The sequence below is a fragment of the Silurus meridionalis genome, chromosome 13, assembly GCF_014805685.1.
Source record: "Silurus meridionalis isolate SWU-2019-XX chromosome 13, ASM1480568v1, whole genome shotgun sequence".
NCBI classification, from domain to species: domain Eukaryota; kingdom Metazoa; phylum Chordata; class Actinopteri; order Siluriformes; family Siluridae; genus Silurus; species Silurus meridionalis.
In genome coordinates, this window is record NC_060896.1 from 1,356,389 (window position 1) to 1,376,388 (window position 20,000).

The window sequence follows — 20,000 nt, forward strand, 5'->3', positions numbered from 1 at the left end:
CTAACTATTGTAATTCTCTCTGCCAGTTGAGCCGGACCCGGGGCACCTCCTTTATGCAATTAACCTTCAAACGACCTTCAGCTCACCTTCAATTCACCTCTAATTAACCAGTTCACCAATCAGATTAGACCACGCCAGTGTTCTGTGGCATGTTCACACTCACACTGAGGGTTCAAGATGGGATAACACTCTCTCTGTGTGTGTGTGTGTGTGTGTGTGTGTGTGTGTGTGTGTGTGTGTGTGTGTGTAGGTGGAAGCAGATCTTGGATATCCAGGAGGCAAAGCTAAAATCATCCACAAGGAATCTGACATCATCATGGCTTTCGCTATCAATAAGGTAAATATCATTACTGTGTGTGAGTGAGAGCAGTTTGAATAGGGAAAGATTCATTGTGTGTGTGTGTGTGTGTGTGTGTGTGTGTGTGTGTAGGCTAAACCCAGTGAGATCGTCCTGGCCTCGACCCATGACGTACAGGAAGTGGACGTGTCCACGCTGCTGGCTGCTCAGCCGTACACCTGGATTGGAGAGGATTTCGACAAGGAGTCACGCAGGTGTGTGTGTGTGTGTGTGTGTGTGTGTGTGTGTGTGTGTGTGTGTTATTTTATATAAAAAATATTTGCTAATGGATTTTTTTTTTTTTGCTTCTCAGCTCGGACGATGATCACCGCTCCTCCCACACCAATATTGCACAGGCAAGCTCCGCCCCCTTTGCTCCTCCCCCGATGCCCGTCTCCGCCTCTATGCCCTGGCTTGGGAGTGGGCAAACTAGCATGGGTGCTAGCGTGGTACGTAGTTTACACATACACTCAAAGTTCAAATCTTTTAAATAAAATATTAATATAATAAAACATTTTATATCATAAAAATATATATTTATATAAATCTAACAGTGATTATGTGTCATTCAAGAATTCCTTTTAAATTTTATATTTTTTATTTATATACAGTAACATTTTAAATGGCAAAAGTTATATTATTTATGCAAATAATTATTTATGCAATTAATATTTTATGAAAAGACCATCTGTTTTACGAATTTGCATACAATTTGCATATTCCTGCCCTGATTGACAAGATCCATTCAAATACTGACTTTTAAATATAACACTATACTATAAAAGTGTGTGACTACATTCTGATGTAATAAGAGAGAGAGAGAGAAAGAGAGAGAGAGAATGAGAGAGAGAGAGAGATGTGAGTGTTTTGGTCATTTTATCAGTGTAACATAAACAGTGTTGATTTGGTCTAAGCCCTCGCTGTGACGAGTGTGTGAGCACTGATAAGAACACACACCGCTGTTAGAGCAACACAGAACAATAAACACCAGACGGATCAAGGTGTCAGTGTGCGTCATCACCGCCCCTGGGAGTCATCTAATGCTGATAACACACACACACACACACACTCACGTATTACTCGTGTCTTCATTTTGCTTTCAGTCTCCTGTCATGTGGATGTGATGGTCAGTGTGTAGGGTGTGTGTGTGTGTGTGTGTGTGTGTGTGTGTGTGTGTGTGTGTGTGTGTAACGACGTGCCCGGGGCTGACCGCAGTGTGTTTCTTTCCTTCAGATTGTGAAGAGGAACTTGAACAATGTGAAGAGAATGACCTCACATCCCATCTACCAGTATTGTGAGTGCCTCCTCATCACCGCCCCCTCGTTAAATATGCTAATTAGACCATAAACACTTTCATATTAGACTCTTCAGACTTTTAGACTTGTATTGTTACCATGACAACCATGATGACGTGTGTGTGTGTGTGTGTGTGTGTGTGTGTGTGTGTGTGTGTGTGTGTGTGTGTGTGTGTGTGTGTAGATATGACGGGAGCTCAGGATGGCAGTGTGAGGATGTTTGAGTGGAATCGCCCACAGCAGCTCATTTGCTTCCGACAGGCAGGAAACGCCCGAGTCACACGCCTTTACTTCAACTCCCAGGGCAATAAGGTGTGTGTACATACACTCACACTCCTACACACACTCACTCGCACACTCATACACACACTCACTCACACACACACTAATACACACTCACATATTTGTATGTATACTGTATATTATATATCAGAAATGCAAATATCTATCTATCTATCTATCTATCTATCTATCTATCTATCTATCTATCTATCTATCTATCTATCTATCTATCTATTTATTATTTTTCTCTCTCTCTCTCTCTCTCTCTCTCTCTCTCTCTCTCTCTCTCACTCTCTCTCTCAGTGTGGAGTGGCGGATGGTGAGGGTTTTAAGTCTATGGCAAGTGAACCAAACTTCATCAAACCCCAAACCATATTTGGTGAGTGAGGAATCTGTGTGTGTGTGTGTGTGTGTGTGTGTGTGTGTGTGTGTGTGTGTGTGTGTGTGTTAAAATGTATCTGTGTGTGTGTGTTAAAATGTGTGTGCTCGTATGTGTGTGTATTTGTGAGTGTGTGTGTGTGTGTGTGTGTGTGTGTGTCTCTCTCTTGTGTGTGTTAGATGTTGATAAAATAAAATTCTTCTCGAATGTATATTACTCATTAATATACTCTGCTCATCCTCTCTCTCTCTCTCTCTCTCTCTCTCTCTCTCCTCTCTCTCTCTCTCTCCTCTCTCTCTCTCTCTCTCTCTCTCTCTCTCTCTCCTCTCTCTCTCTCTCTTTCTCTCTCTCTCTCTCCTCTCTCTCTCTCTCTCTCTCTCTCTCTCCTCTCTCTCTCTCTCTCTCTCTCTCTCTCTCTCTCTCTCTCTCTCTCTCTCTATCAGAGTTGGCAGTGTCACAGTAAGGTGTGTGGTGATTTCTCTTTCATCACATCCTCCAGCCTCATCGCTACAGCAGGACACTCTACTGACAGCAGGTCTGTCCTCCTCACACACACACACACACACACACACACACACACACACACACACATACAAACACTTATACACTCACACATACAGAATCTTTTATTCTTTTCACAATCCTTATTATTTATTCTTACTCTCTCTCCTGCAGGAATGTGTGTCTGTGGGACACTCTGATCTCTCCCAGCAACAGCATGGTGCATGGTAATCACACACACACACACACACACACACACACACACACACACACACACACCAGTGTATTTTAACACACAAACACATCTTTATATTGTTTTATTAGACGAATTGAACCTTTAAACCTTCTCTAACTCGTGTGTGTGTGTGTGTGTGTGTCTCCAGCGTTCCCCTGTCATGAGAATGGAGCTACGGTTCTGCAGTACGCCCCCAAGCATCAGCTGATCATCTCTGGGGGCAGGAAGGGCTTCGTGTGCATCTTTGACCTCCGTCAGCGGCAGCTGTTACACACGTTCCAGGCTCACGATTCGGCCATCAAAGCTCTGGCCCTGGACTCCAGCGAGGACTTCTTCATCACCGGCTCGGCCGAGGGAAACATGAAGGTGAGCAGCTCAAGAGACGTGAGCTAACATCTCACAGCGAGTGTGTGTGTGTGTGAGTGTGTGTGTGTGTAGAACAGCTGTGCTTATCTCATGAGAGAATGATCCCAACACGTGCATGACCTTGGGTGACCTTTGGCCTGGTGGGATGCCGTGTGCTCTTAACACAACCTTCTCCTCACAATCCTTCTGCTCCAGGTTTGGAAGTTAGCAAGTCACGGGCTCATGCACTCGTTCAGCACCGAGCACGCCAAGCAGTCCATCTTCCGGAACATCGGCGCCGGCGTGATGCAGATCGAGACGTGTTCCGGGAACCGTATCTTCACCTGCGGCGCAGACGGAACGCTGAAGATGAGGGTTCTGCCTGATCGCTACAACACCCCGAGCAGCATCTTCCACATCCTGTAGACCTCCACAGCTCCAGTGTCTCGCTCCAACCTGCCTGCGCTGACCCTCTGCTGTGTGTTCGGTTACACGCCCCGCCCTCTCGATAAACCCCACCCTCCGTAGAGTGTTCCCATAGGAAAGCTATGCATGTGCTGAACTCGTCACTGCGGTGCATTCGCCAGAGTCTTGATTGTGCTTCGTATTCTTCACTTGCGTGTGTGTGTGTGTGTGTGTGTGTGTGTGTGTGTGTGTGTGTGTGTGTGTGTGTGTGGTTATTCTAATTTCCCACAGCTGAGCAGACTGAGCCTCTTAAGTCCAACACTGTGCTTCAGTAAATCCCCGTCTGTGACCCGCTTATCCTTATTACTGTCACTCACACACCTGTCTCACTCTCACCCCACACCTGTCTCACTCTCTTCCCCACACCTGTCTCACTGTCTCCCCCCCCACACCTCTCTCTCTCTTTCTCCCCCCACACCTGTCTCACTGTCTCTCCCCCACACCTGTCTCACTGTCTCCCCCCCACACGTCTCACTCTTATCCCCACCTGCAGATAGACCCGTCTCACTCTTGATGTGTTTTAGAACATGTTTATTTATTTACTTGTTTGTTTGTTTATTTATTTATTTATATTTATGTAGTAGAGATTTTCTACACTGAAAATGGTTCGAGGAGAGAAACGTGTCGCACTGAAAACCATAATCATGTCTCACTCTTCTCTCACACGTGCAATGGAATATGTCCTAATACATTCCACAATTCTATATTAACCTGTCTCACTCTCATTCCATAACTCAGACTAAACCTGTCTCACTCTCATTCCATAACTCAGACTAAACCTGTCTCACTCTCATGTTTTTTTTTGTCAGAATCTGTCTTACAACCTCTTTTTACACCTGTAGAGTTAAACCTGTCTTACTCTCTTCATATTGATACTGTATTTATATTGGCAGTTTACTGCAACTGTCTCACCCTCACACCTGTCTCACTTTCACACCTGTCTCACTCACACCTGTCTCACTCTCCCTCATCTGCAGCATTGATCGTTTACTTTGAGCAGAAACTGTTACATTTTTGCACAGCGTTTTTTTTCTTTATTCATGTATTTATGAATGTGTGTGTGTGTGTGTGTGTGTGTGTGCATGCGTGTGTGTGCGTGTTCATACGTACTCCTGTCCACTGTACTCCTCATTTGCGGTGCGATGTGATGCGACTGTAGCGTGTGGCGTTTTCGGACTCGTCCTCGGCGCTGTGGCGTCTCACTGAACGCCTGAAGGACGCTGAAGGGGAATAAAATCTATATCCAGATGAATGTTTAGTTTTAAATGAATATAAATCTATAAATATAAATGGGAATCCGGCTTGTGCTCACTTGTACAAAGCGTCTGAACCGAAGCGTCTGGGTTTTTATCACACTGGCTGCAATAGATGTAGATTTGTTTCAGATGTCTGTGATCTATTTATTAAACTCTGTGTTTGTGTACAGTCTGCTGGCCATCATGTCCACTCTCCGTGTGTGTGTGTGTGTGTGTGTGTGTGTGTGTGTGTGTGTGTGTGTGTGTGTGTGTGTGCGCGCACAGTCCCTTTCTCTTGTGTATTTCTGAAGCAGGTCATAGTGTCTGTGTGAGGAAGTTTCTGGAAGAACAGAGATCTCCCTCTTTTTTCTCTCATAGTCAGAGTTTTATCTTTGTAAAGTAAGTTGAATAAATTCTTTTTATTTCATCTGCGCTTTCGTTTTTCCCCTCATCCCTCTCTCTCTCTCTTTCCTCTCTTTCACTCTCTTTCACTCTCTTTCACTCTCTTTCACTCTCTTTCACTCTCTTTCACTCATCACCTCCAAGTAACATTGAATCATTCCTAATTAATGCTAGTCAGCGATTTGTCACCCTGCAGCAGCTTTATCATATCACCAAAAGCTTTTCCACACCTAAGCTTAAGATGATGTGCTTTTTCATCACAGTCCGGGTGTTTAGACCCCGTTTGCTGGTAGACACACACACACACACACACACACACACGCTGGACTATCTCATTAACACAACATTCCTCCTCTTTTTTGTTCATTAAAGTCCCCAAAAAATGTTTGACAGACACAAACTTCATGTTCTGATCATTAAGGAGAAATGAGTGTATAAGTTTAGCATAGAAACTTCTAGAATTTGAAAAATTGGCAGCACAATTGAAAAAATTCCATCCCAGAATGCAGTTGTTTCACGCCGTTAGACTTCTGATCGAAAGGTCATGAGTTCAAATCCCAGCACCTCCAACTTGCTACTGTTGGGCCCTTGAGCGTGGCCCTTAACCTTCAACTGCTCATTTGTATAAATAATATAAATGTAAGTGGCTCTGTATAAAAACGTCTCCCAAACTTTGTAAATGCAAATAAAAATATCCGAACCTGATGATTATTTCGCAGGTGCACAGTCACGGGCACACACTTTCACCCCCACCACACCCTCCCCACCCCCACAACGGTCCCCAATTAAAGCCTCCTGCTCTATAACACACATGGGTTTATTGAGATTTGAGTTAGAAAAGTTTCATATGAACTCCATTATAAACAGCTCATTGTGTTTCTGATCAAAATTAAATATTATAAAGCAAAACACAATTCCATAAAATTCATCAAAATGATTCTCTGATCAGAATCTTCACACTTTTTCACTTTGTGACTGGAGTTGTATAAAATATGTAAAAAAAAAAAAAATTATAATAACAAAAGATGCATGTTTAATTAAGAAAAGCCTCATTTGCATAAACATGCATATTTAAAAATCCCAATATAAAAATTTCTGAATTTTACTCTAATGATTAGTTTTGATGTTTAATGTTTTAAAACAATACAAATTTCCCAAACTACAAAAAAGTACATTTTATGACCAAAAGATTGTGGACACCTGACCTTAAGATTGACCGTTCTGTTTAAACATCTCATTACACATTTAGTCTCCATTTGCTCTCATAATGATCTCCACTCTTCTGGGAAGATGTTCCACTAGATGTTGTGGAAATTCATTCAGTGTTAGTAAAGTCAGATACTGGTGTAGGTGAGAAAGTGAGGAGGTTCCTGGGGTGCAGTCAGTGTTGGCATTCATCCCAAAGGTGTTCAATATGGTATAGAGCTCTAGAGCAGGAGATCTTCCACACACTTCCAACCCAAGTAAAGCAGATCTTCATGAGGCTGGCTTCAGGGTCATTGTCATGCTGGAACAGGTTTGGGTCTCATAGTTCAAGTGCATTGAAAATCTGTCCGAAACAATTATTTGTCTCCAACTTTGTGGTGAAGGTTTGGTGAAGAACCACATATGGGTGGAAAAAGCAGGTGTCCCAATACTTTTGTCATCATAGTGGCATTTTATTATTATTATTATTATTATTATTATTATTATTAGTCAGTTAAAGGAAAAAATAACATTGCTCTTGGACTCTTTCATTTAGTGAAGCTGTACTCAGTCGTCAGACAGGAAGTGAACCCTGTAGGATTTGACGTGTCCACTGTCCCAGACGTATAAATGTCTGTCTTTTGGGTTGTAAGACATCATGGACAGGACGCTGGCTGGTGTCCAGAGGTCCACGCTGATGTTGAGGGGTTTTTGTTTGAGGAGATCGAAGGCGTACGTCACTCTGGTGTCTTTAGAGTCTGTGACGTACAGGACGCCGCACGCCACGAAGGCGTTCCCCGCTTTGCTCTTCGGGTAGCTGGTGTTCGCGTACGTCGTTATGGAGAACGTCTTCTCGTCCAGCTGGGCCACCACGATGCTCTCGTCCAGGCTCGAGGCGAAGACCAGCCACAGGCCGCTTTCATCCGACGCCATTTTAAAGTAGGTCTTAGAGTTGTGCAGCAGGTAGGACAGGTTGTGGTACAGAGCGTTCTCTACGGCCAGAGTCTGCAGCGCCCCCGTGTGGAGGTTATATCTGTAAAAGAAACAATAAAATATACACGTATATATTAATTTTTCTTCTCGTTTTTACAATTTGATCTCACTGTTAAAAGAGAAATGGGTGAAGTTGTACTACTTGGCGATGCTGTAGGTTCCAGCGATGTGGTAATAAATGGAGTTGTTGTGAACTAAATGTCCACATCCCTGAAAAAACTTCTTGACGTCGATGGACCTGAAGGTGCCGTTCTGCCAGGCGGCGATGCTGCTGTACTCCTTTATAATCCGACCTGGAAATACCACATGCATATCAGAGAACCTCACCGCATTGGCTGTTACTATGAAAACGAAATTGCATTATTTAAATCTAATGAACACCTTCTGACCAATCAGGAGGCAGAACTCAGCAACACTGTGCTGGAAATATATATTCAATGTATTTAGTGTATTTGTGCTCCAGCATATCTCTGATCACTGAGCTTTCTCTGAACCTCCACATGTCTGATCAAGTACCTGAGAAATGTTCTGCTACCCAGATCTTTTCATCGTCTCTCCCTGCAGTGTCTTTCAGCCAGGTTCCAAACGTACTCGTCATCTTCGCCAGGTTCTCCGGTTCCGTTACTGACTTTATGATGCACTCTGCCACAGGAAAGACATTTTATTGGGCCAGAACATGTAAAAACAAGAGGGCATCAGTAGGCACCAGCTGCTTTAGACTTCCTGTTAGAACCTTACAACAAAGTGGAACCATTTGTAGAAGTTAAAAATCCTTAATATGTGTTTATCAGAATTTACACTCTTAAAGGTTCTGTGCAAAATGTTTCTCCATCTGAAAGGGTTCCGATCGGAACCATTTTAAAATGTCTGGAAACCTTAATTTTCTCTGCAAGCCTTCAATGATCAATGAATGAGGGTAGATCTGTTGATACATATCTTTTCAGGGTTCCTCAATGGTTCTTTAGGGGTTTAATGGATAATTAAGCAGAAGTCCTGCTCAGGAACCCAGATCCAGAGTAAAACATGGATCAGATTGTTTGAGTAATCTAAAGATTAACAGTTGTGTGTGTGTGTGTGTGTGTGTGTGTGTGTGTGTGTGTGTGTGTGTGTGTGTGTGTGCGTGCGTGTGTGTGTTTACCATTTTTGAAGTTCTTTCCTCTGGTCCCTGGTCCTTGACTCATCATGTGATCATTTGAAACTTGAGCATGAATCAAACCTGGAGTAAAAAAAAAAATCACGTTCTATAAATTAACACGTTTCTCCAAAGATTTTGGTGGTTCTTCTGGTGAATGATCTGAAGTTTAAAGATCAGCACCGTAATCACACACGAACTCGAGTCGGTTCTCCTGCTTTGTGGATCCACAGATTCTCCTCTTATCAAGAAAAACCTTAACACGAGTCACTGAATCAGTGCACAGTTACTGTACAACTGCTGTTATAAATGCACAAGTATTGGCACCCCAGGCATCTTGTTTATCAGTGAAGAACAAGAAGCACTGAGCAGCACTGAGCAGCACTGAGCAGCACTGAGCAGGTGCTTGTAAACAGATCATGGTTAGTTGTGGAGCACTTTGCTTTTAGAAGTATTCAGTTATTGAAGTTGGTGAAGATGGAGAAGAACATTACACGCTAAAATTGTAGCATTGAAAAAATCTGTGGATCCACCAGATTCAGCGTCTTCTGCAAATGAGCAAACGTGTCAAGTGTTTAAATAAAGAAATGGCTTTATTATGGCTATGATGATCAGCAGGCAGCTGATATGTGAGATACATATACAGGCAAGAATCTTAAACACAGTTCATTTCTAAATGTGGCTACTTTGGAAAAATCATCTAAAAGAGCTAAAAGTTCCTGTTCTCCCCATTTCCGGCTCTTTACACAAAGTTCTTCAGAATCCTAAGCAGTAACTGTGAGTAGATGTTTTAAATAATTGAGTCAATATTTGATATCAGGAGAGTGTTACTATGGAAACTGAGAATAAAACAGTGCTAGTAGTCCCTCAGGTGTTCCCACCATGTTAGCACTGGTGTTACCTTCAGCTGCATGGCCCATGTGCAGGTGAGCTCTCTGGCTCCTGTTTTTGGTCGGTCTCAATGGTCCAGGTGGTCCTGGGGGCCCAGGGGGACCAATCAGACCTGGAGCTCCGGGTGGTCCTGCGGGGCCTGGAGGACCTGCCAGGGAAACAACCGTTTACATTTTGCAGTGGAAAGTAAAATCTATCAAAGCCTCATAATATATTTTTCTTCGAGGTTTTAAATTAACATTAATAAAAAAAAATTATAATAATTTTCTAAATATTTACCTTCTACAATCACCTCATTAGAAGGTTCTCCCTTTTCTCCAGGTGACCCCGGCTCACCTTTCACACCTGGCTCACCTGGATCACCTTTTTCACCTGGAGGACCTAAAAACACATGAAATCCAGGTGTAAACGAAGTTTTCCAAAATCTGAACAATCCACATTACAGGAGCAAAACTCTCAGGGTGGGAGGGGAATTCGCTCTCCAGCTGTCAATCACAGGACATCAGCCAATCAGTGTGTTACACTGCACTGATGATGCACTGAATGAAGTGAATGTGTTCAGTTTCACACGTCTCAGAGGAAACACCAGGAAACAACTCCATGTTGATAAAGAAGAGAAAATGAATGAAGCCCTGATACTCAACACCAAAATGCCATATTAGTTTGTACCTTCTGCTAGAACATGGCTGGAAAATTGACACCACATGACGGATGGAGTGTCTGGAGAAATGTTGATGTGTGTTTTTTTTGTTTTAGCTTAAACATAATTTACAGCAGTGGTGTGCAGTCAGGGACAGTAAATCCTTCTCTACTGGTCTAAACACTATCAGAAGCACTGACCCACATTTACAACATTCATTCTAATATTTGTTCCAAGAAATTGTATTAATTTATTCCATCAGTTTCTTCTCTTCATGTGGTAGTGTTTCTCTCGGCTGCACTGCTTCAGTACGTGTATGTGGATGTTAGATCTTTTGTCCAATCAGATTTCAGTCTCTATGTGCTGCCATGTGAATCTAATCTGCTCAGAGCCTTCAGAATCAGTACTGCTGGACTTTTTACCATAGAGAATATTACCAACAGCTCTGTTTCTTTAACCAATCAGATTTCAGATTCTCCTCACAGGGCAGATCACTGGCCCTGAATAGCGTCAGCATTTTTCCGTCCTCTGATTGGTTGGTCAGAGGGAAACTGTTACCGTTACTTTAATACATGTGAGTTACACTTTTTTTATGCCTACGGAGGAAGAGAAATTGAGAAATTGATTTGGTCTTGGACATTCTTAAAAATACATTATTAAAAGGAGCGAGACATGGTGAGGAGGTCACCAACCCTGAAGCTAGCTAGCGTGTCTCAGCCCGGGAAAGGGTTTGTTCTACACTTCCAGACCAGTGAATACGAGCGGTACCACTGGATTACAGCCTCTGGGGGGCGCTGCACATTATGAGTCTGCATCTCTGGTGAGTAGGTTGTATTTTATTTACATTTTAATGTTTTTGTCATGTTATTAGACAAATATTGATTCTAAACTGCTCCAGATGTTGTAGGTGCACAGTTGTGGTTGTAGTGTAGAGGTTTGGAGTCTTAACTGGGTTTCTTGCTTTAGTAAAATGGTTTTCACCTCCAGATGTGAAATGTCTCTCTGTAATGCACGTGTTGTTATATTGTGTTTTTGTATTGTATTGATGGTTTCTATAATTGTGACATGATAGTGGTGGTATTAAGTGGTGGATTAAGTCGGTACGTCCTCACTGAAGGCTCAGGTACCAAATACACGGCCACCACGGGTTTACAGCAACAGTGAAAAATATGCTGTAAGGAATTCCAGAGCACCAAAATAATGAAATGATTAAAATAAAAATTAAGTTAAGGCTTTCAACAGGTGTCATAATAATAATAATAATAATAATAATAATAATAATAATAATAATAATAATAATAATAATAATGCTTTTTAAAAGAAATTTTGTCACTTGATTATAAAATGTTTAATTGATTCAGGTATAAAATAAAATCCACAGTATAAAACGTATCGGTGGATCTGATTGTTTCTCGGCAGCGGAATCTCAGATGTGGAAGTTTAACCGCAGCGTCACCAAATCTTATCCCACGTTCCACCGTTTACACTCAGTCCAAATGTTTTCCAGAACCTTCTCATCAGCTTGATAAAGACCTCCATTCAATCTCCTCAGTGACTCAGCATCTCATCCCTCTATCAAGCCGGAGAATCAGCATGAATCATAAACCCACAGCTACCGCAGCCTCCATTCCTTATCAAAGACTCCTCACAGTTTTCCCACTGAGGAACAATAACATTCCCTTTCAGTACAGAACAGACTGATAAACCACAGGATCCACAGCAGGAAGGACGAGTGAAATAGGGGTGAGAGTACTTTCATAAAGAGCTGATGTCAAACAAATCTTTTTCTATTCAGAAGTCCTTAGAATTCCCAGGATCAGGATCATTTAGGAAGGAAGGACTTAGAGGAATTGTTCCTCTAAGTCCTTCCTTCCTAAATGATCCTGATCCTGGATCCTGGATCCCAACCAAAAGTCTATGAAAGATCTCTAATGGGTAATGAACAAGGAAAGAAATTCCAATCTTCCATTTGGATTGATAAAACAATATAATCTCCAGCATTCCCACTTCTTCAGTAAACCACTGAGGATGTTGTAGTGTGCAGAAATTCCTTCTGTTACAGGAATCAATAAGAATGGATTGGATAGGAAGAATGAGATGGACAAGAAATTTCTAGATCCTTTGGATGTGTTTAACAGGTACAACATTTCCAAATCAAATTTTAAACATTGAGGATGTGTATAAATTCCCAATCTTTTACCAGATCTTTTGTAGCAGTGCAAATGGAAATAAACAAAATTCCCAAACAAAATTCCCAACTATTTAAAGGATCATTGGGAATGTATCACAACAATAATCAGTCCTCTAGCAGATGATTCTGAGCTATATAAAATATCCTCACAATGTATTCACTAAACACGGTGCAAAATTCCTAGTTTGGAATAATAATTTATTTTGAAACAAACTTCCAAACCCTTCACCTGGTAATGTATGGACAAAATTCCCAACAGTGTAAAAGCAGAAAATCATTTATTGTTTTTGTTTCATATTTAAAATACACTTTTTGGACATGCTGATGGATCACTTGGAATGGTGTCACGGTGTAAACGTTCCCAAACCCAACCCAAACCTCGTTAATGGATCAATAAAAAAAAACTCGGGGAGTTTTTCCTTGCCACAGTTGCTCATCAGGGACAAACATACTTACAAAGAACATATTTATGTTTAATCACCACATTATCTGTGTAAAGCTGCTTTGAGACAATGTTCATTGTTAAAAGCGCTATACAAATAAAAATGAATTGAATTGAATTGAATAAGGATATACTGATAAAATTCCCAATCCTTGGATAGATTATTTTGGTGAATCATTAAGGTGAATATATTTATGTCTTACCTTTTTTCCCTCGTTTCCCCGGTGCTCCAGGTTCTCCTGCCAAACCGGGAATTCCGTCTGTCCCGTTGTATCCTGGCATTCCATCCACACCTGGTAAACCTGAAATTCCCATCAAAGTCAGGGGCAAGTATTGGATTTTTCACATTTGGATTTTTTTTCTCTTATAAATCTTATAAATAGAAATCATCTGGACTGAAAGCTGAAGCTCTTTATAAATAAAGATGGTGAGAGTGTTATGGATGTTGGCTGCTCACCTGGTGGTCCTGGAGGACCTGAGAAAGAAACATGGAAAAAGAATACAGATATTTGTACATTCAGAAAAGTCAAAAAGTTCCTTTATTTAATTTCTTTATTGGAAAACTTTGATTAGGAAACTTACCGGTGAGACAAACTCCTTTAGTGCCATTACAGAGGTCTAATAACACTTTCACCTTCAAAACAAAACACAAATACAGACTTTCCCTCAGATCTCGTTTACACTGAACATGATTCCTGTCCGATCTGGACATCAGACCAAAAAAACATTAGACTACAACCCTGGAAAAGAATATTCACAGAAAAAACCTTTTTCTTTCTTTACAAAATAAAAAAGTATATTTTTTATCAGATTGTGTTCTATATAAATATATATATATATATATATATATATATATATATATATATATATATATATATATATTAATTCTTATATATTTATCTGATTTCATAAAATGCTTGATTCCAAAATCTTTTCACTTTTTTTTAATGATTTTAATGTATTTATTTTTATAATTTGGTGGAAAATAATGTGCTTTAAAATTATTATATTTGATAATCAATAAATGTAAAAAATATATTTTTTATTAAAATCAATTTAATTATTGAATGATTTATTATTATTTTATTTTATAATTACTTACATTTCTTTTTTAAAGACCATTTACACTAAAGTTCATATAATAATAATATTTATAAAAATACATTTTCCTTAGTTTTTGTTAATAAACTGAACGATCTCTAACATTATCACATCATTTCTTATTTGATAAATTCACTAATCTGCTGCTTTTATGGTCTTCACCCATTGTAGGTTCTTACCGGCACCATGGAGTACGTCATCATCATCATCATCCCATCATGCTGCACTGTCCTGTGATAGGAACCTGGCGGTTCTGGAATGTTCTTCACCTCATTGCTCATTTCTTCTCCAATCCCCTCTCCTGAAACCTCGGCCAGTTTCTCCTCCAGTTCCAGCTGAAATTTCTGCTCCAGAACCTGAGCCTCCTTCCTCTCCTGACTTCGTTTATTCCTGGAGTTCTGATGCAGATCTTCTTGGATCTCCTTCTGATTCCTGCTCATCTCTGTCATGAACTCCACCACCGAGCTGTGAGAGATTTCCTCCATGCGAGACTCCACCATATCCATACGTTCTCCCAGCTCTCGGGTCTGGAGGAGGAGCAGCATAAATCCGGCCGAGTTCAACAGTGTGAGGGTGCTAACGATTCCCAGCGTCCAGTAGAACGTCCACGACAACCTGAGCGACGACTCTGGCATCTTCATCATCTGGAGATCCGGAAAATAAATCCTCAGGATTTAGAGACAAAACTGGTAGAGCAAAAACTGTCCAAAAAAATCCAAAGGAATATTAAAATCCACGGCAAAATTATTTTTTTGTGGGGAAAAAAGGCAGTAAGTTTAAAATCTTAAATTCAAAGTAAATTTTTAAAGTAAAAGATTCATTTAAGGTTAAAAAGAAGAACTTTAACAATACTAAATTATTATTATTATTATTATTATTATTATTATTACTATTATTATTATTATTATTATTATTATTATTATTATTATTATTATTATTATTATGAATTCTTTAAATATATAGAGATAAATATATTCTATTAGCTATAAATGTAAATGCAGGAAATAATTTTCAACTACAGAATAAACGGATTTGAGGATTGTGAAGAAGTGAAGAATCCCACAGACCCTCCTGCTGCAGCTCCCAGACCACAATGAGACGCAGTATGAGACAAACGTTCTGCTGGAGGCACCACACAAACCCTCCTGTTGTTTCTGTCTCTACAGTCACCTGATTTATATTCAGCAAAAACTCACTGGGGGCCGAAACCTCGCAATTCATCAACTCAACACTGTAACTCAACACTGTAACACTGTAACTGTAATTAAATTAAATTAATTAAATTAAAATTAATTAATTAACTCAACACTGTAACTCAACACTGTAACTCAACAACTCATCATTGTAACTCAACACTGTAACTCAACACTGTAACTCAACACTGTAACTCAACAACTCATTACTGTAACTCAACACTGTAACTCAACACTGTAACTCAACAACTCATCACTGTAACTCAACACTGTAACTCAACACTGTAACTCAACAACTCATCACTGTAACTCAACACTGTAACTCAACAACTCATCACTGTAACTCAACACTGTAACTCAACAACTCAACACTGTAACACTGTAACTCAACACTGTAACTCAACAACTCATCACTGTAACTCAACACTGTAACTCAACACTGTAACTCAACAATTTATCACTGTAACTCAACACTGTAACTCATCACTATAACTTAACACTGTAACTCAACACTGTAACTTAACACTGTAACTCAACACTATAACTTAACACTGTAACTCAACACTGTAACTCAACAACTCATTAATATAAACTAAACACTGTAACTCACCATTGTAACTCAACATTGTAACTCATCACTGTAACACCACCATAACACATCAACACAACCCTGTGACTCAACAACTCATCACTGTAACTCATCACTGTATCTCCACACTGCAACACATAATCGTAAGACATCAACACAACACTGCAACTCAACACTGTAACTCATCAACACAACACTGTAACACATTACTGTAACCCAACACTATAACTCAACAACACAACATTGTAACACAACACTGTAACTCAACACTGAAGATCATTTTATTATAGTTATGTAAGTAATTGAAATTTTTGCTAATGTTAAACATGGTAAAAATTAAATAAGGAAAAAAAATGTAATATCACTTAATTTGCGTGTTAGTTGTTGGTTCAGTTAACAATAAACACTCTACTTTTTTCTTTTTTCAATAAGGAAAGATATAATAAATATATGAATTATAACTTTAACTTTCTAGTTCACAGACACGTGTACAGTGAATGTTTTCCTCAACGTATTTATGTAACTTTGATGGAAGGAGTCTCCAGTTTCAGAGCTAAAGCTGTAACTTTAAGTTGCTATGGTAACGTAACAAGCTGTTGCTTTTTGTTGTCTTATCATCTCTGAGAGCTTCGACTCAACTCAAATCCTCCACCCTGATCTTCGTGAATCAAACAGAAATATTTAATGATGATTAGACAGAATCAGAAACATTTTTTTTTTCACGTTTCCTAAATGTTTCCCTCTGCTGCTGTTGTTGCTTTTGTTCCCTCTGCACTGTTCCTCAGTGACGTCAGACTTTCTGGAAATTTCCCTCATCTCCCTGAATAGCAGTATTCACTCATACTCAGTTCCAAGTATCTCTCTGACGGCACAAGCACACGTTGTTCCCACTGCACATTTAAGACGCCTTGTTTCCACGCAGCATTCCGCCTTTCCTCCGAGTCCGAGTCTGCCTTTTGTCCCAAATCATAAAAATGACTCCTCACTCAGTGTTCTTACTCAAACATCTCCCAACTACAGAAACATCTCTGGAACACCATGGAAGCTGAACCCCAAGGTTTATTATTAAGGACTGAGTGAAGATTAATGAGAAATTAAAAATCTATTTATTTAAAAAATTTTAATCTAAACATAACATTGAAAAAGTGAAGAGAGTCTGAATACTTTCCTAATTTTATTATTTATTATATCATTATTTATTGATTTTTTTATTTTTATTTATTTATGTATTTGTTTATTTGTTTGTTTTTTTGCTCAGTGGATAAAATGTTGAACTTCTGATCGGAAGGTCTTGGGTTCACATCTCAGCATGACTAATTTGCCACTGTTTGGCCCTTGCACAAGGCCCTTAACCCCTGAAATGTTCAGGTGTAGAACTGAGGTAACTGTAGGTCACTCTGGATGTTAATGTTAATGCAGCTGTAAGGAGTCGAGGCTGGACTTGCTGCTGAAGGAGCTTCAACTGAGTACTGAGTAAAGTGTCTGAATACTTTTGCACTTTCAGTTTTATATATTTTTAAAATTTTACAGACATTTCTAGAATTCTGTTTTTACTTCGTCATTATGGAGGACTGAGTGCAGATTAATGAGAAAAAACTCGATTTGAATGTGTGAAGTATCAGACAGCAGCCAAACAACCATGAAAAAAAGTGAAGAGGAATAAATACTTTCTGAATTCAATTTAGTTAGATAGATAGATAGATAGATAGATAGATAGATAGATAGATAGATAGATAGATAGATAGATAGATAGATAGATAGAAATTTATATTTATATTTATATTTTATATTTTATATTTAAATCTATATTAATATTTAGATTTTATATTTAGATTTTTTATTTAATATTCCTATTTATAATTTTATTTTAGATTCATTTTTATTATTTATATTTATATGTATATTTATATTTATACTTTCCTGTTGATTTGGAAGCTTCACCCCACTGTACTGTATGTAATATAATAAATATTGTGTACTTCTTATTGGTTGTATGGTGTTTAGTTGTTTTAAATAGTTTACGTGTTGTAACTGTATGTAAAGTAAATGTAACGTAAATCGCTTATAAATAAAAAGTGTTATTATTATTATTGTTATTAATTATATCATTTATACACTACACACGTTTTACACACAGCTGCTGATCTCTGAAGAACTCTGATTGGTTAGAAGGTGTTCAATTCTTTTTCTGTAACATCTGCAATCTTCATCCACAGCGTTCAGTGTAAACAGACACAACAGAAGAAAGAGTTTTAATGAATACAACATCGTCTCTGTTAGTGAGTTGCTTATGGATAAAACACTCAGGGATGTGGTACACACACACACACACACACACACACACACACACACACACACACACACACGGTTTATTACTTACATATAATGTAATTCTATAAACAAGACGATCAGTCAGTAAATCAGCAGCGTAATAAACATCACTCAGAGAACTTTTAGAGACAGCAGTGTGGGAGTGTAGCAGTACAGACACACACACACACACACACACACACACACACACACACACACACACACACACACTGTGAATTCCTGAGTGAGGAGGCGTTTAGTGAATTCTCTCATTCTGCTGCAGAAACACAAAGAGCTGCTGATGACGAAAACGTGACCTTCGTTACGCACATACGTGTGTGTTTTCACTTCTTTACACACGTGTGTTTTTTCATGGCTTTACACACGTGTGATTGTTATGTGCTTCTTTTTGAACATCCCACATTTAGTCTGGATTGGCTGTGATCTCTTCTGGGAAGATGTCTTCCTAGGAATGTGTTTGTGGAGATTTATGGAGATTCATTCAGCCACAAGGAAGTCAAGTACTCATGTAGGTGAGGTCAGGAGGCCTGAGGTGCAGTCAGTGGGAAAGATTAACCCCAGAGGTGTTCAGTAGGTTTGGAGCCCTATAGCAGAAGATCTTCCACACACTTCCATCCCATGGAAAGCAGATCTTCATGCTTTTTGACCTGAGTACTGGTCCTCAGTGACATCAGACTCTCTGGAAATTTCCCTCATCTCCATCAATAGCTGTATTTACTCATACCCAGATCCAAGTATTTCTCAGACGGCACACGTTGAGAAGATCTTCCACACAATTCCATCCCATGGTAAGCAGATCTTCATGGATCTGTTTTTTTATGCTGGAACAGGTTTGGGTCTCCAAGTTCAAATAAAGGGAAATTTCATGTTACAGCATCCAAAGACCGAAGAAGCGCACGTCTGCGAGATACTCAAGGTCACTCAAGGTCAAACACTCCGGCAGCAAACCCCCCACCACCACCACCACCAGCTCAAGGTCGGCGTGTCTGGTGTGTGTGAGAGCCTTAACTCTTGTTTTGACGTGAGGATCAGCAGTGACGTGTATAAAGCAGTGTGAGAACGTGCAGAGCTGCAGGTGAGACACAGAACTCGGTTCTCCGTTCCCCATGGCAGCACACCTGTTCCAGATGTGTGAGCGTGGCGTAAAGCCGCTACGTTTCTCTGAGAACGTCATGGAGATTTTACTGCATGAGACTCGGAACGGAACAAACCCGGAGCCTGAGAACCCAAGCGGGATTACGCTCTTCTTGCTGCTGTGTCTGGTTCTCCTGCTAACCGTGTGGAACTGCTTTGAGAAGAAGAACTCTGTTCCAGGTAACTGATCTTCATCTGACCGTGTTATCATCATCATCATCATGCTTATAGTTCCTGCCTATTAGTTTCTACTGAGTTCCTGAAGGTCTCTAATGTTCCCACTGATCCTCAGGGTTCAGGACTAAGTTCTAGTGGAGTTTATTAATCTCTAATGGAAACCATTAAGCCAGTTCCCACTACATAGTAAGTTATATTTTCTTAGCAAACAATATACAGTGCAATATATATCCACTGTTTAGGTCCTTGAGCAGGCATTTAACCCTCTGTCCTCCAGGGGCGCTGTGTCATGGCTGACCCCAGCTCCCTAACTTCACTGGGATATGTGCTGAAAAAACTTCACTGTGCTGTAAACTACATGTAAAAAACATCTTTTACCTTAAAGATTAACCACCGTTTTCTAATTAACGGCTTTATGTTGGTTATTAATTACATATGAACTCATACTAGATTTTGCGGTGATTCATTCAGCTTCAAGGGGGTCAGTAAAGTCAGGGACTGATGTAGACGAGACAGAATTATTAT

At 39.8% G+C, this 20,000-nt stretch overlaps 3 protein-coding genes across 7 annotated transcripts in view; 2 read left to right on the forward strand and 1 right to left on the reverse strand.

Moving 5' to 3' along the window:
- dmxl2 (Dmx-like 2) overlaps window positions 1–5,267 on the forward strand; it is a 37,147-nt gene extending 31,880 nt beyond the window's left edge. The window contains 11 exon segments of the mRNA XM_046864436.1: window positions 251–337; window positions 431–552; window positions 651–786; window positions 1,571–1,631; window positions 1,817–1,944; window positions 2,218–2,243; window positions 2,245–2,293; window positions 2,737–2,828; window positions 2,969–3,021; window positions 3,178–3,395; window positions 3,591–5,267. Coding sequence (XP_046720392.1) covers window positions 251–337; window positions 431–552; window positions 651–786; window positions 1,571–1,631; window positions 1,817–1,944; window positions 2,218–2,243; window positions 2,245–2,293; window positions 2,737–2,828; window positions 2,969–3,021; window positions 3,178–3,395; window positions 3,591–3,800 — 1,182 coding nt within the window. The 3' untranslated portion in view covers window positions 3,801–5,267.
- A 1,622-nt stretch (window positions 5,268–6,889) lies between these two features.
- Window positions 6,890–18,270, reverse strand: gldn (gliomedin). 5 transcript variants are annotated; one of them, XM_046864438.1, is made up of 11 exons: window positions 18,214–18,270; window positions 14,231–14,752; window positions 13,533–13,584; window positions 13,408–13,425; window positions 13,154–13,252; window positions 9,957–10,058; window positions 9,688–9,825; window positions 8,793–8,870; window positions 8,171–8,296; window positions 7,797–7,947; window positions 6,890–7,694 (listed from the first exon to the last, which is right to left on the reverse strand). In XM_046864438.1, exons 2-11 carry the CDS (start codon window positions 14,693–14,695, stop codon window positions 7,229–7,231), a joined length of 1,695 nt encoding a protein of 564 aa, XP_046720394.1. In that variant the 5' UTR covers window positions 14,696–14,752; window positions 18,214–18,270; the 3' UTR covers window positions 6,890–7,228. The 5 variants fall into 5 exon arrangements, with proteins under 5 accessions (XP_046720394.1, XP_046720397.1, XP_046720395.1 ...); XM_046864441.1 differs by having other exon boundaries at window positions 14,231–14,695; window positions 18,214–18,261; XM_046864439.1 differs by lacking the exon at window positions 18,214–18,270 and adding an exon at window positions 17,958–18,022 and having other exon boundaries at window positions 14,231–14,695.
- An 883-nt stretch (window positions 18,271–19,153) lies between these two features.
- Window positions 19,154–20,000, forward strand: part of LOC124395700 (aromatase) — a 7,373-nt gene continuing 6,526 nt past the window's right edge. Inside the window, exon 1 of the mRNA XM_046864443.1 lies at window positions 19,154–19,478. Coding sequence (XP_046720399.1) covers window positions 19,271–19,478 — 208 coding nt within the window. The 5' untranslated portion in view covers window positions 19,154–19,270. The remainder of the gene's footprint in view (window positions 19,479–20,000) is intronic.